This window comes from Salminus brasiliensis, chromosome 1 (genome assembly GCF_030463535.1).
Source record: "Salminus brasiliensis chromosome 1, fSalBra1.hap2, whole genome shotgun sequence".
Lineage (NCBI taxonomy): Eukaryota > Metazoa > Chordata > Actinopteri > Characiformes > Bryconidae > Salminus > Salminus brasiliensis.
The window spans coordinates 15,864,126-15,879,870 of record NC_132878.1 but is presented as its reverse complement, the minus strand read 5'-3'; the positions used below and the strand labels follow the sequence as shown (position 1 = coordinate 15,879,870).

General features: G+C 39.3%; 1 protein-coding gene across 1 annotated transcript; it reads right to left on the bottom strand.

The window, feature by feature from the left end:
• Positions 1–561: 561 nt before the first annotated feature.
• Positions 562–5,447, bottom strand: spag8 (sperm associated antigen 8). The gene is made up of 6 exons (XM_072693030.1): positions 5,259–5,447; positions 4,730–4,889; positions 4,291–4,336; positions 2,207–2,321; positions 1,158–1,220; positions 562–960 (listed from the first exon to the last, which is right to left on the bottom strand). Exons 1-6 carry the CDS (start codon positions 5,328–5,330, stop codon positions 850–852), a joined length of 567 nt encoding a protein of 188 aa, XP_072549131.1. The 5' UTR covers positions 5,331–5,447; the 3' UTR covers positions 562–849.
• Positions 5,448–15,745: the final 10,298 nt, after the last annotated feature.

The window sequence follows — 15,745 nt, the reverse complement described above, 5'->3', positions numbered from 1 at the left end:
ATCTTAAAAATTAAATCTATTTAAAATATTGTCTGTAATATATGCGGTAGGAGCTGTTTTTTATTGCCTGATTACATATAATTTCCAAGGGTTTGATTATGTTTTGATTTGCTTTAAACCACAAGGTAATACAGTAACTCAAATCAGACAGAATCATTGAGGGCATATAAACATTTGCAGCCTGTAATGGAAAACAGTTTTCGCATGTTTATGAAACTGTAAATGTGGATCCAGCATTAAAGGTCTAGCCTCAGTGATGTGCTCAGACTGCGGGTGGTGTGTGTGTCTGTGTGTGTGGGTGCATACTGATTTATGTGAAATGCACGCTGCTCACAGACAAAACAAAAGAGATAGCAACACACACATGCCAAGCCATCAAAACTGCACTCCCCAGAACTGTGTTAATCAGATCGGTCCACTGTTAGTACCTACTCATTTAATACAAGCCATATAATGACTAGCAATCTTAATGTGTTAGGATAAGTAGCTCTTAGGTTGTGTAATGCTGTAAAATGAGCTTCATTGGTTCATTTTATTATAGAAATGCAGACGAACCCAAAATGATGATCGACTAAACACATTTATTCAAATTCAGCACATATACAGACCCGGCTAAATAACATTTCTTGCCATTCTGAGAAAAGCACAGCCAATAAGCCAGCTTTTCCTGAAATCACCTTACATACCGTTAAGGTTTGTGTAACAGATATACTTTAAGATAAGAGTTAAGACAAGTCAGTGGCAGTTTTCAGTTAATTGAATAAATTGGCTTTGTTCGCTGTATTCTGTCGCTATATTTGACAGCTGTTTAAATGTGTATAAACAGTGTTTAATTACATTTCCTTTCTATTAATCCTCATGAGCGGAGTCCATGGGGTCATCCAGGCGTTCATTGATCGGTGTGCTGAAGCTGGCATTCTTCTTAAATGGGCTATGTCCAGCTCTGACTTCTGTCATACCCTGTAAAATAGATCACTGGATGTTCATGAGGAACACTACAGTAGCAGCTGTCACTGCTAGGTTATGAGTGGCCCACCACCCAAAGACACGACGTCTCTTTGGTCAGAAACTGACTACTGACGAAAGATGCACAGATGCAGAAACAAATGGTTTACATCCTCAAACTGTACACAAGTGATTTTAGCACCGTTCAGTACCTGAATCTTCTGGTAGTTCTCACTCCAGAAGGTGATGGCCTGATCAGTTCTGTAGTCACGTTCCTAAAAACAAAAACACAATGTCGTTTTTTGCTGACAATAATAAATGTCATTTATTTACACTGTGCTTATAATGGTAAATATTTAGTAAATAAAAAACAAGAGAATTTTTTACATTGCTTGTGAAAAGTCTGGGGTTTGCCTTCTTCTAAACTTTTCTACAACTTGACTTTCACTGTTCCTGTTAACTGCCAATTATTACATAAAAAAAAAATACATTAAAAACTGAGGAAACAGCTACCTGAAAAGCTTCTTCTGCTCTGTGGGCCTCAATTATTTTATCTTTAACTTTATACCACTTGGAAATCAATTACCTATCACTTATTACTATCTAATTACAGCAAAATACATTCTGATGGTGTGCCCAAACATTTGCATTTCACTGTAGTTAAATTGATGATTTCCATGTATCAAATATATTCCATCAATATATTATTGCCCCCCCCCCATCCCCGGTCCTGTAACCGCCTTTACTTTTCCAGGAAGGCATTAGATACTGAAATACTGCAATGAGGATCTGATTGCATTCAGCCCCATGAGAATTAGTAAGGTCAAGTACTGAAGTTACTCAAGGTCACGCATTAATGTAATTCCCCCCTAGCACTGACATATGGAGCCTATTGCCTGTGCTTTCCAATGGGGATTATACAAGCTGTATGAACACACTAGAACTCCTGCGTCAGAAATGTATGGAGCTCCAATCCTTAAGAAGTGTCTTAACTATGGATGAACTATGAAGAGCAGGTTTGTACCCTAAATGGAGTGGTAATGAGTTCTGACCAATTTGTTGATCAATTTGTGACTTATTGTTTTGCAGTTTTTGCTTTGTATTGTTCTATTAATATGTTTTTATTTTCTAAACAGCGTAAATTTGTCAAACCAGTAGAAAACATGCTAATTTATAAAAGAACTAGTTTGAAAGGCTAGTTCTCCCTCAACCTTTCACAAGCAGTGTATATGCTACATGAAATTCAAATGTAGTGACAGACCATGGATGGGGCAGGGCGGACAGGTTTGAATCCCTCGGCTGTATAGTCAGCTCTGGTTACAGAGCACAGCTCCAGGGCTAGAGGCTCTGGACTGAGCTCTGCATGTACCTGCTCACTGTAATACAGATCACAACACAATACTATCACTGTCATACACTATCACACTGTATATAGACACAGTCGCATTTTTCAACCTAATCTCTGTCTGTCACATCTGTAGTGTACAGCTGAATGCACTGGACCATCGTTTCCATGCGTTAAACCACATTCATAATACAAGCCAGTGGGCGGTTGTTCAAATCTATTAGTAAACAATCATGCCAAAGGTATTTTTGTGGAGCTCTTTCAGATTTTCTTTAGAAAAAGATGTGTGGAAATGTACGTGTGCCTGCCTGTGTGGGCGAATGTTCCGGTCAGTAATGCCTGTCTGTGTGGGTGTATGGTCTGGTCAGTACTCCATCCCCGAACCCTGAAAATAATGCAAAAGAGAGAAGAATAGAGCCTAACAGACTCCTGTGCCTCGGACTGATTAGTGGATTACTGACCATGACATACATCCACACAGAAAGGCATTACTGACCCACACAGACAGGCATACGTGTACACAGATGATTTTGTACACCACAAAATCTTAGAGATACCAGATGTAACTACTCTTCACTGTATTGCTTCAGTTTTCGAAAGCTGAATAACAAGTCCAGAGAAAAGCGTAAGACATTCCTAAATGTCTCATCCTAAGGCCTGCTTTGTTAATACTGAACGCAGTGATTGCAGTTTCACATTCAGTTTAGCAACTGCTCATTGGCTTCTATTTTAAGCGTTGAAGTAGATGGGTTTTCAGTTACTATCCTAAGTTACTACTAAGTACAGGGAAACCTGTTGAAATCATTGTCTGTGATAACCGACTGTATGCTCCAAATGTGACAAACTCTGTGAAATGCGACATATTTAAAACTCCCATGTTTGAACATTTCAGCAAGATGAGAATTTAAAGAACACAACAGACTAGAAAAACATGGATTTTTCAGGTATGACCTGCTCTGCTGTACAACCAGGGCCTCTAACAGATGGAGCTAGAAGAGCAGGCTGTGAAGTGTACTACTTCTTTTTACATTTGTTAAAACGTTGTAATGACTTAGCCAATCCATCAGCTTCATTGTTGCCATGCAAACAGCAGAAAGCAACTGTAACTGGATAAAAAGCACATGTGTCAAAGCTGTAAAAATGGTGATCTGAGGTCAGAGTGTGGTTCTCGAAATAATTACATAATCTAATTGGTCTTAGAAAATTCCTACCCTGAGAGGCTTGATAAATATTAGCCTGGGTCCTTTTGAACTGCTGATCTGACTCGCTTCTAGCATTCTCAGGAATCTATTCTCAGTTTGTTTTGAGAGCCTCTGCTTTGGTTCCTCCGAGTAGTAAGGACTTTGCTTGTAAGGAGTTTTTTCTGCCATCAGCTGGTTCATTAAGAGGTCTCAACCCTAAGATAGAAAATCTGCTTTGCAACAATGTCTGCTGTACATTTAAGAAAATGCACAAAGCTGAACAGAAGGTCTATGTTGGGTGATTCTTTTTTATTATTATTATTGTTGAACAATTAGATGTTCACATGTTGACATTAAAGCCATTGGCTGAAGTTGTTCTTTCATGAAAGCATAACTGTCCTCCCGAGCCCTGGGCACAATGGTTGTTCTCTAGAGGCGGCCGCTGTTTCAAGGTTCATACCAAGGTCTGTGGCTATGAGCTACTGTCTCGCTTTAGGATGATGTCTGTTATTTCTCTTTTCTGCAACCAAAGCAGAGTCCAGTTGTCAAGGATGCATCCTTTGATCCCCATGGCAACATATATGAAATGCCAAGATAAAGACTCATTAAAAACCTTTAATTAAACAATGAAACAAACCGAGACACAAACTCTGTTACATCAGCGTCTTCCCACTTTTTCCTCTGGTCTCCCTGTTCTAACAGGAAGTGTGGGAGGATGCTAAAGTGTTGCTGGAGCTTCAGACAGGATGAGGTCATCGGCTTTCTTATGGCTTAAAATCCACTAACATTAAAAGTTCACTAACGTTCTTGTTCTGTTACCTTATCGTTTTGATGAGGCACTTCTCCAACAGCTCAGCCCGTAATCCTAGGACAGTGTTATTGATGAGACAAAGGGATTATTACAGAAGACAAAGCAAAGCTAGGTTTCTAGTGATCCTGTGGATTTCTGTAATACAACTAAAGCAAGTTTGGTCAAATGTCCAAGTATATATTAAACCATGTTTTCATCAATGGAAAATCTCAAAAATGAATTAAAATGAAAATAGATTCTAATGACTTTGGGTACATAGACTTCCATTCATTTCTAAGTCTAGTAGCTACAGTGTGAAACTAAACAAGCAAACACAGTACATCAAATGTATAATGGCCGATCTAATACATTTTACTTCAGTATTGTTTGGCAAATTGATGTCTGTACAGAAAATCAGCATGATAAAAAAACACAATACGAATGTAAGGAATAAAATCTAGTACATACCTTTCTGTCGGACCCCTGGGCCTTTAGGGGCAGTGAAGGCAGCTTTTACTGTACTTACTCCTTGTGTTTTGGAGGTCATGTCCACAGTAAGGATGCCTCTGTGTCCATTTCTGTTGATGTGGGATCTGGGATCACTACTGTCCAGCAATGCAGCTGCCCTCTTAAGTGCATGGGAGAGGTGTATGAACAGATTACATAAATTTATGTTCATGCAAGTTCCACCAGTCACAAAAAAATGCAGCTTCTTCTTTCTATGCATCTGGTTGTGTGTCTTAAACTGCCCATGTAAATAATTAATAACGTCCTGCTGTAGAAAGTAGAACTAATGGCATTGGAGAAAGACCAGGTTTCACCAATACTGGAAACAACACTTGATTATTAGCTACATGGTTAATATTGAATTCATCCTCTAATTTAGGACTAAAGAGGGGATGTAAGTAGCTAGGGATAACTTGCTGAGGCCTATTTTTATTCTGCACAGGCGAGCTGAGGCGTAAAGGTAGCCCTGGCATTAAAAGCTGCCACTCACCTCTTCTACCCAGTTATGCAGTAAACATCTCCCGACCGGTCTGTTTTCCTCATTAACCTCAGAGGAGCTCATTCTAATTGCATTTTACATTTAAAAGCGAGACCTGAATCAATTTGTCGTTTTTAATTCCCAAAGAGGAAGAGGAAGAGGAAGAGGGTCTGCGCGCTGTTTACGAGTCCCTGTTCAGCAACGGGTGGCTCTGCGTTGCCATAGCAAACGTAAACAGACGTAAGTTATTGTGATGTCACCGGCGTTGCCTCCTCACGTGGGAATTTCAGAGATGTGTCAGGCACGTATTTGCCCGCATTTCAACCAACTGAGGGCGCATTTCCCCTTTTACTTGATTTATAAACCTACACAGCAATCAATTTGAAAAATATGTATTTATATAGATAGATTACTACAGTTTGGGCCGGTGTTATGTCATGGTGTCCTATTCAGTGCCTCTGCGCATGCGCTACATGTGCTACTCATGTGTTTTTCACGATCGTCTTGTTTTTCCAGGGTGAATCATATAATCTGAGGTTGCTGTTAATATTTGTATTGTTATCTTGTGATTTCTTTTTACCTCAAATAAAAAATAAGGAATAATGAATGGAATAATGGAAGAAGAATGAATGAATGAATGAATGATGCAATAGGAGTGTGTATCAGCAGATATGACAATACATAAAACATAAGAGACTCAGTTCTCATCTGTCCTCCTTCCTCTCCCGGCCCCATTGAGAAGATTTGAAGAGCCTGATGGCTCTTGGAACAAAGGATCTCCTGAGTCTGTCTGTAGAGCAGCTCTGTGACAGCAACATGCCACTTCCTTCTTTGGCCCATAATGATGGTGTGCAGTGGATGACCATCATCATGAAGGAGAGCAGTTTGTGCAGTGTCCTCCTCTCTGCCACCAACCACTGACCCAGCACGTCTGGCCAGTGACCACAGAGTCTACTGACCCTGATCTAGAGATTTACATTATCTAAAAATCTTTCCTATAGCTTATCCTACCTACAGTGTAGGCAGCTGTTGCTACATATATGCTATGGTAGGACATATTGATAGGGTGTGATACTTAACAGAACATTGATTGACCAGACAGGGATTCCACCTAGTCCTAGAGATTATCAATCGATAGAATAATGTAGTCCACAGCCAGGCGTAATCCCTGTCCCGAAAACCAGCCCTCCATATAATATCTTTTCTGAACCGGCTCTCTGGATGGTATTTCACAGAGCAGGATTTCTCATAGTCTACAGTCATAGCTAACTTAAGTCAAACACCAGGACTGACTTATTGCTCCTCAGTCTGCTTCTCAGTAAGCTTCTCGTCACTGTGTTCAGCTTCATAAAGTGATTTTATCTGTAGAACATGTAACATTACATCAGACAAGGAGAAAGTAGGATAATCATTTATGAACTATAAGGACTGAACCTTGAACTGGAGCAGTCTATTTTTGAACAGGTACAGTGTGAAGTGCAGTGTACAGTGGTCTAAATGTTGGATGTGCAATTACACTTCATCTCTTAATCTCTGGCAGGATTAATACAAGCTCACAGTAGTCCCTAGAGTGTGTTTTGTAAATCAGCTCAGAAGCAGAGTAGCAACAGTTGTAGTAGCAACATTAGTATTATGTATAAGTTCAGTATAAATCCAGTGTTGGATGGGTTTCCCAATCCCAATTTTGGCAAGCCCACACATGCAATTTACTTCCAATCTTGACCAATCTTTTTGGGAATTGATCCTAGATACATATTTAGTGCAGCCAACAGTAAGAACTTGTGTTTATGTAAATGTCCCTCTTTGTTCAGCAGAGGTCCGCAAATTAGCCATAATCAAGTGAATAAGTGTAAGCTCTTTCTTTTCAGCAAACTGAAGATGTCTTTTTTATTGAACAATATGTATTTGATGCCGAAAATCATAGCGAATAAATGTGTACAATAGGAACTGTTACCTTCTCCTCTTAACCTGTATTTCACGCACACACAAACACACACACAGGCAGGCACACACTGCTAAATGAGTTGGCGTCAAAAAAGATTCCCTTTTTCCTTGTGCAGGAAGGTATTGTGCTGTTAACCTTGGTATCACCTGATATTGGACTGAAAAGAAAAGTAGTGGTATAGCTAAAAGCGGGCTGTTTCAGTTAAAGAAGTCAAAGGAATATTAATAACAGCAGCTTGTCGAGACTGGTACTGACACTGCTATTTTATCAGTTACAGCAAATCTGTGAAGTAGCAAACCCAGGTGATATCTGCTTTAATTCTTAACTGAATTTGCTCAGTGGTGAGGCCCATACACTCTTAAAAATAAAGGTGCTACAAATGATTCTCATGAGTATGAGTATGAGTGTCATTTAGTCATGGATGATCTGTTATTGTTGCAGCGGCACGGGTCGTCTTCAATGTCCCTAAATTCAGCCATGTCTCTCCATTGCTGCGTTCTCTCTTCACTGGCTTCCTGTAGCTGCTTCCCGAATCAGATTCAAACCCCTGACACTGGCCTACAAAGCCGAGAATGGACCAGCCCCTCCGTACTTGATGGCAATGGTCAAAAGCCGATCCGCACCAAGAGCCCTTCGAGCTTCAAGTACGGCTCGGCTTGACCTGCCATCCCTCAAGGCCCATTGAAGACAAGCATCCAGGCTTTTTTCTGTCCTGGCACCGAAGTGGTGGAACAAACTTTCCCTGGGTGTCCGAACAGCAGAGACGCTCGCTGTCTTCAAATACAGGCTGAAGACCCACCTCTTCTGAAAGTACTTGGGTGAATAGTAGAGTACTATGGTCTCCATACTGACTTGTATTTAGTAGTGTCTAAACTTAGAGGTATCTTTGCATTTTTAGCTTATTCAAACTAGCTGAGGTTTTTCTTGGGTAAATAGCAAAGCACTTTTGTAAGTCGCTCTGGATAAGAGCGTCTGCTAAATGCCTTGAATGTAATGTAAATGTAAATAATCTTTAAACTGGTAAAGAACCTTTACATCATGGTCTTTATAGAACCAAAAGTGATCCTTCAACTGTATCACTCAACCATCTTGTAGGATTTTTAAGAGTGTATACACAAATGTTTGCTGCTCAGACGATGTCGGACAGTCTATGAAGCGGAACAAACGAAAAAGCTGGGGGGATTTGGAGTGGTTTTGCCAGGCTAACAGTCAAGCCCTTATGAGTGGAAACAGAAGTTGAAAAAATTCAACTATGACCTATTTGGACTGGATTTGAACAAGATATTGTTGCTGTCATGCAAAAACCCTGTATTTTCAAAATGGTAATTTTACAGTACCATTAGAAGCATTTCTATTAGTGCATTCATCATCATCTGTTGTTAAGCCTACTATGAACGTTTTTTTTTTGTGAAACTGAGCAAATAGGGCCCAGTAGTATGCAGTAACATAAGGAATTAATTGTTGCTGTCACTCAAAACCTTGTGGCTCCAGTTTTGATGTTTTTCACTTGAAATAATTTGAATCTGGCTGTTGTTCTTTACATTGTGTAAAAAAACACAATGTAAAGAACAACAGCCAGATTCAAATTATTTCAAGTGAAAAACATCAAAACTGGAGCCACAAGGTTTTGAGTGACAGCAACAATTAATTCCTTATGTTACTGCATACTACTGGGCCCTATTTGCTCAGTTTCACAAAAAAAAAACGTTCATAGTAGGCTTAACAACAGAGGCCAGTTGGGATTTTAACTGTACTGACAGGCTACATACGAAGCCTATATGCCATCACTAATCCAACTCTGTATAACTACCCAATAAAACTGACCCTGAGACACACTAAGCCTTCTAAAGAGAATTACCCTTTACTGCCCTAGAGCACAGACTACCAACACAGGCTTTCCAAGTAAAGATGTTATCAATGTTGACAACCAGGTATTTGCAAGAACACCTTGTTAATAGACCTGTCAGCCCTATCAGTGGGATCAAATACTATCTCCTCTGTTTTATACACATTTTAAATGAGACAGTTAGCATCACACCACTGTGCAAAACTTTGTACGCTGATGTACTATCATCCCAAGTGAGAAGGCTTAAAATAGCAGTACCATCAGAGAACTTTAGTATATAATTTAGAGGTTGTCTGCTTACACACCTATGACAGACATAACAGTGATGTTCCAGCTTGCACAGGCTTCAAACTGCCAATCTGTGTGGTGTGGGAGAAGAGAAGGGAGTTTCAAGTTTCAAAAGCGAAGAATTCAAATTCTTTTTTGTTCTCTCTCATTCACACTCCGATGATGACCATAGACAATTGAATTGTATTGTACACTTGTTAAACATGGTTAATTTAGCATGTACATTTGTAAAGACAGTCAGAAAAAGACAAAATAGTCCTGAAAATATTTCATCAAAATTACTAATTGAGTCTGATCCCTGGCAATGCCATAGCCACCTGTGTCTGGGAGTACAAGACAGTATAGTTGTCCTTGCTGTTATAATTGGCCCTCTTTGGCAATGCTAGCCAGTTGCCTGCAAGCTATCTGCAATTCTGTCTGTCACAGCCTTCCACAGAGAGGATAAAAATGGCTGTGGAAAATGAAACCCGGTTAATCAATACTCATATGTCTGTGGTAAACACTTAATCTCAGGTAACTTAATGATGTGAAAGTCAACAGTTGTAATGTTACAAAGGCAGTGAAGTTGAATGGGCAGAACATAGAAAAAAATAAATAAAAAAACAAGGTGAAAAACCAAGAAATCCTAATTTAATGTTTCACACAAAGTTAGGATAGCTCATAGCTAGCTCTGACTGATGATTGGCAACGACATAACAGTTTGTCTGACTGGCCATAGGATTTGGGTTCCAATGACCATAACGTTTTTTATATTATGCTTTTTTATGCTATTATTGGAAACCAGGGGCCTCTTCCACCCGAAAAGGGGCGGGGGCATTACACAAGGACAGTGTGCGCAGATGTACTGCTCTCAGCTGTCCTTAGCTGAGTAAGTTGGAAAAAATGGTGGGTCTAAATGTGCACAGACTAAAAATAAGGCCTTACACTTTGGTTGTAATCATTAACCATAATTCTAGTATCGGATGGATGCTAATAATTACATTTTCCTGTTTATCAGGGAATAATGTATCTGCTCATGACATAAAAAAAAAACACTACTGCTGCACCATTTTGACAGCGCAAACTCAGCACTGGCAAAGGTAATATCTCAGCTGGCTAAGGGCCTAGCTGACGGGTAGGAAACAAAGCATTTGTCTCCTCTGCGTTTCAGTCACTATGTCTGCCTGTCCACACCCATCTTCCACAATCCATCTTTCTGTGCTCTCCTGCAACAACTGTGTGCCATAACCAGTGCGCCTGCTAAATGAGTTGATAGATCAGTTCTGGGAGCAAGAAATGGAGCGATACACAGAAACCAGTCTGTAGGTTTCTCCCTGGAGGATGGACGGATGAGTGGGAACAGGAAGGGAGGACAGAACGCTCTCTCCGCCCAAGCTGTCAGGAGAGTGGAATGAAAGTGGAATCATTGCATCCTGTCCACTCCAATTCCACAAAGTTACTTGGTTCTGATGGGGTAAACTCCCCAGCCACCCCCAAAGCCACAAGCCATTGCACTCTAGGGTACTGAACCGATGTGAGATTGATGAGACTGAAGACATTTGCAAGCTCTAGTTGGGCGGCATAAGAAAAAGAGTGTGGGATGGTGTGTGCGTACTTTGTTTAAATGTCCTTGTGGAAACTAAATAAAACTTCTAATGCTGTGCAGACGTGAAAAGGCTTTATTTATCTGCACAAAACACAACTCCTTACTATAGGTGTAGTGCTACACACTTAAACATATGGAGTATACATCTATACAGTATATTGCATGTATCTCCATTTTTGTCCATTTTAAGGTTTCTCCAGAGCTTGAACCCTGTTGCTGCTCCATACACTATGTAAATAATTCTGGATGAATGGACTGATAGAAATGCTTTAAATGACCTGTAATAAACTCTTATTTTACATTAACTTCCATTCAAAGTTCATAACATTTTTGCCATCTCCTGAGAAGTCACCATTTTGGAGCTACATGGTTATCATAGGGCAGTGACAATATAAGGGAGGCCAGGGAGGGTTGAAACCATTGTTAATATTGTCATCATGTTTTTTTCCCCCTACAATACAGCTGTAAAATCATGTTGATGCTCTACAGATGTATAATCTTGAGAAGAGTGTCCCTATCATTGCTACACGCTGCTAACTGCACTTTGTTACTTTGGTAAAGCAGGCAGGACTACGCTGCTTTGCTCAGCGCTGTGTAACCATATTCATGTACAATCTTGTAAAATGACTCCTTCAGTCCACGTGATTCCTAATTGTAGGGGGAGCCCAGGAGAAATAACCAATTCTCGCATAATATTGCTTTAAAGGCACAGTAACCTAATTAGCATATTTAATTCTAAGGGATAAAGTGAGGTTTTAAAGTTAATTATGTAACAGAAGGTTTTTAATGTCACCAAACACACCACAGGTGTCCGCATATCTCTAGGGGCCCAGGCTTGTGGATTTGATCCTCCCCAGTTTCAATCACCTGCTTCTTATTCAGATTTTACATTCTGCAATCAGGTGCCCTACAGGTGCCTAAATGTAACAGCTCAATCATTTACAGTGAAATGGAAAATTCCCACTTTATTCAAGGTTCTTATTGTATTGAATGTAAAGGTTATTTACCAACGTTAAAGGTCTTAATGTATTTAATGTAAAGGTTCTTATTGTATTGAATGTAAAGGTTATTTGCAATGTATTGTATTTAATGCAATAATTAATTAATGCAATAAAATTGTTCTATAGCATAGAGCTGGTAAATATTACACAAATAGTTAGTATGAAACATTTTGAAGACAGTGAAACAAATATAGGCCTGCGTGTGTATGCATGTGTGACTTCAAATCTGCTGGTCTTGTGTAATGTCACATGGACATATTTTTGGTAAACAACCACATGCACAGCAAAAGCCAAGAATTTGTCTTTCACTTCCAAAACATACAACACCCTTAATCTGCACATAGGACCAGTAATGGTTTCTAATAATACCAATGAAGATGTCATACAGCTGTGAATGATAATCACAGCATATCATAAAATACCTCTCAAAGCTTAAGTGTATTGACACACCACTTAACAGACTCGAGATTGAGAGGAAACCATATTCTCTATGGACCAGTTATGCAAGACTTTTCCCCAGTACCAGCTGCTCCTTGTAGAAGGATGAAGCCTGGATTTCCAGGATCTTAAAAGGAAGCAAAAGTCCCTTTTGTCACTAATGCTTCATTATTTATGCACAGATGTATAAATACCATTGCTGTCACATAAAAAAACTTCTGCTCTTCCAGTTTTAGGTCCAGAATTACTAGGAAATAAACTCTCTTCACATCAATATTCATTAAAGGCTTAGACTACATTTTCTTACATTTTAGAAAAGCTTAATTCCACTGTAGTTCCACCCAATATGAATTCCACTTACAATTATTGTGAGGATTCATAATTCATTCAAAATTCTTTTTATTCCTGGTAATAGCCAAACATAACCTATTAAAATAATAACAGCTTGGGCTAAACCACAGCAATATGTAAATACATAAAACACTTTCCATTGTACTTCACATATACTATCCAAATCTTTGTGGACACCCCTTTTAATGAATGCATTCAGGTGCTTTAAGCTGCACTTTTTGCTGACACAGATGTGTAAATGGACACACACAGCTTGCCTAGTCCCTGTACAGTAGTATTGCCAAGAGAATAGTAACACAATACTTTTGCCACCATGCCTAATACCAGGCATGGGCTTAATAGATATAAAGCCCCCCAGCATTGAGCTGAGGGGCAGTGGAAGGATGTGTTCTCTGGAAGGATGGTGCTCCATCCCATACTTTTGGGATGAGTTGGGGATGAGGTAGGGTGGTGATCATTCAACATCCTGACCCCACTAATGCTTTTGTCACTGAATACAGTCAAATCTACACAGCAATGCTCAAAAGTCTAGTAGAAAATATTTCCTGGACAGTGGAGGCAGTTACTCAAAAAGCAGGATAAATTCTTTTTCAGTGCCCTTAATTTCAGAAGAAACAATGAATGAGCAGCTGTCCCAATACTTTTTGCCCATATAGTATTTTACTGTATGTCCATTTGTGCTGATTTTCCACTTTTTGACATAATATGAATCTGGCAGTTGTCCTTTACCTTTTTTTAGGATTTAATGATGAATTAACCAATATAAATGCTCCAAAATGACTTGGGCGAGAATACTTGGATGAATAGCCGAGTACTATGGTTACCTTATTGACTTGTGTTTAGTAATGTCTAAAGCTTAGAGGTATCTTTGAACTATTAGTCTATTCTAGCAAAGTAAATAGCAAAGCACTTTCCTAAGTCGCTCTGGATAAGAGCGTCTGCTAAATGCCGTAAATGTAATCATAGATGGAATAAGACCTGTTTACACTGATTTACACTATTAAAAAGTTAAAACTTTTTTTAACAAGTTCAAAAGTTTTTTTTCTTCCTACTGTTTTAGTGACATCCAAAAAACGATTGCTTTTAAATAGACTGTTACTGCAGATTATTTTACATATATGGACAGTGAATTATAATTTTTAACCTTTCACAGTATTAACTTTCTACATCATACTTTATTTAAAAAAAATGTTAAATCATTTTCACAGTATATGCCCTTTAAAATGAACACATGTCCTTGCTCTAAGAAAGTCACTATTCCAGATATATGAGGTTGTGTTACGATAAATTGCTTTTCTGATCTTATTTAGTTCAATCTAAGCACATGATGTTCTTGACAGACTTAAGGAGTGAGAGAGTTGCACAGGAGGAGATTTAATCTGTTCTTTGGAGCTCTTGATGTTGAAAAGCTAAGTTCTCCCCTAGGTGCAATTAGCATGGAGAGTTTGACGCTTTGTGCCTGTGCTGAGAAACTCTGTCTGTGTTTGTCTTGAATCTGAACAATTCGGCTTGTGCATTTCTGAAGCACCGTCTCCCCTGAGTGCTTAATGAATGTGGTCAGATTCTTCCATGAGTCTCTCGATGTGCACTCGAAGGAACTGTGTGCGCCAGCTGTGCCAGATGGAGCTGTGTGTTCAGCTGAAGGAGCTGCGCTGGATTTGACTGGGTTCTCTCAAGAGCTGTGTGGAGGAATAAGCCATATGTAATAATTAGCAGCATGTTGTCTTGTCTCTGTAAATAGAGGTGTGGTAAGCAGAAAAATGCAGTAAAATGCAAATACAGAATCACACAACACAGGATTACTTTGAGGTAGTTCTGAAGCAATGAATATACTTTTCAAAGCAGTTGTTATCTTCGATGGACAGAACCTACCCTGAAAACAGGACAAAAAAGCCACTGCATCTGATTTACTCACATGGGACAAATTTAAATATCTGTGTCTTAATGTCTCTGTAAAACATCAAGTTTACACAGTTCCCCCAGATGAGTCAGTAACAAATCAGTCATGGCATTTAGTGCCCTATGTTTTTTTAGTTTCTTTAGTCACTGCAGCTAATCAGCTAACATTCCTAATAAACAGTAGAAGTCAGTAGTCGGCCAGGTCTTTGCTGTAAACACACACTTCTCTGCTTAAACAAACGGTCACGTTCAGGTCTTTATTAGAGTTGTGCAGACTTGTAAATGGGGTGTAGGGCACTTCTATATATTGACTTCTAGTGTTTGTTATCAACCTTAACCTTCTAGATAAACTAAATATAAAAGTATTTGACATTAGATATAGCTTGCCTGACTCATTACAGCTGGGGAAAGTGAAGAAAACGTGTGCATTTGATTTTTGGCCTAACCATCCATGCTGAAAAAAACAAACAAACGCAGCTCCTGATCAGCATAGGTCAAGTTTTTGACCATTTAGACCAAGCTGGACAACCAGCATGACTAAGTCGGTCGAACAGTACAAAACCAGCATCAACAAGCTGGACGACCAGCATGACCAAACTCAACCAGTCAAATGCAGCATACACTATACTGTTCAAGAGCTGCTTAACCAACCAGTTTACCAATATATGGTATGTTTTTGCTTGGATGACCAGCTTTCAACTACACTGAGTATCAAAGACCAGCCATCAGAAAAAGCTGGTCTTGAACTGGATTTTTCAGCAGAGATTCCTTTAAACAGGGATGATGGATCTCATCAACAGAGTCAGAGTGGATGCATATGTTTATTCTGACCAAGCAGGAACGCATGAGGCTCAAAATAACTATCAGAGAATAGCAGAAACTTTAGAAGTGGACAAATTAAAACTTTAGTACTTCCATGAAAAGGAGTGCACTGGTGGGCTCAGAAATACAGAATGTTTCTGCTATACTGCTATACTAGTTATTTTCAGCCGAATGACAGCCTCATGCATTTCTGCTTGGTCAGAATAAACATATGCATGGGAGACAGCTAAGGCAGATAATCAGTTATTTACTTGGTAACAAAAAAAAACCTTCATACCATATAGTCAAGTCTAAACTATTAACGAATACTCTCAAGGAGGTATG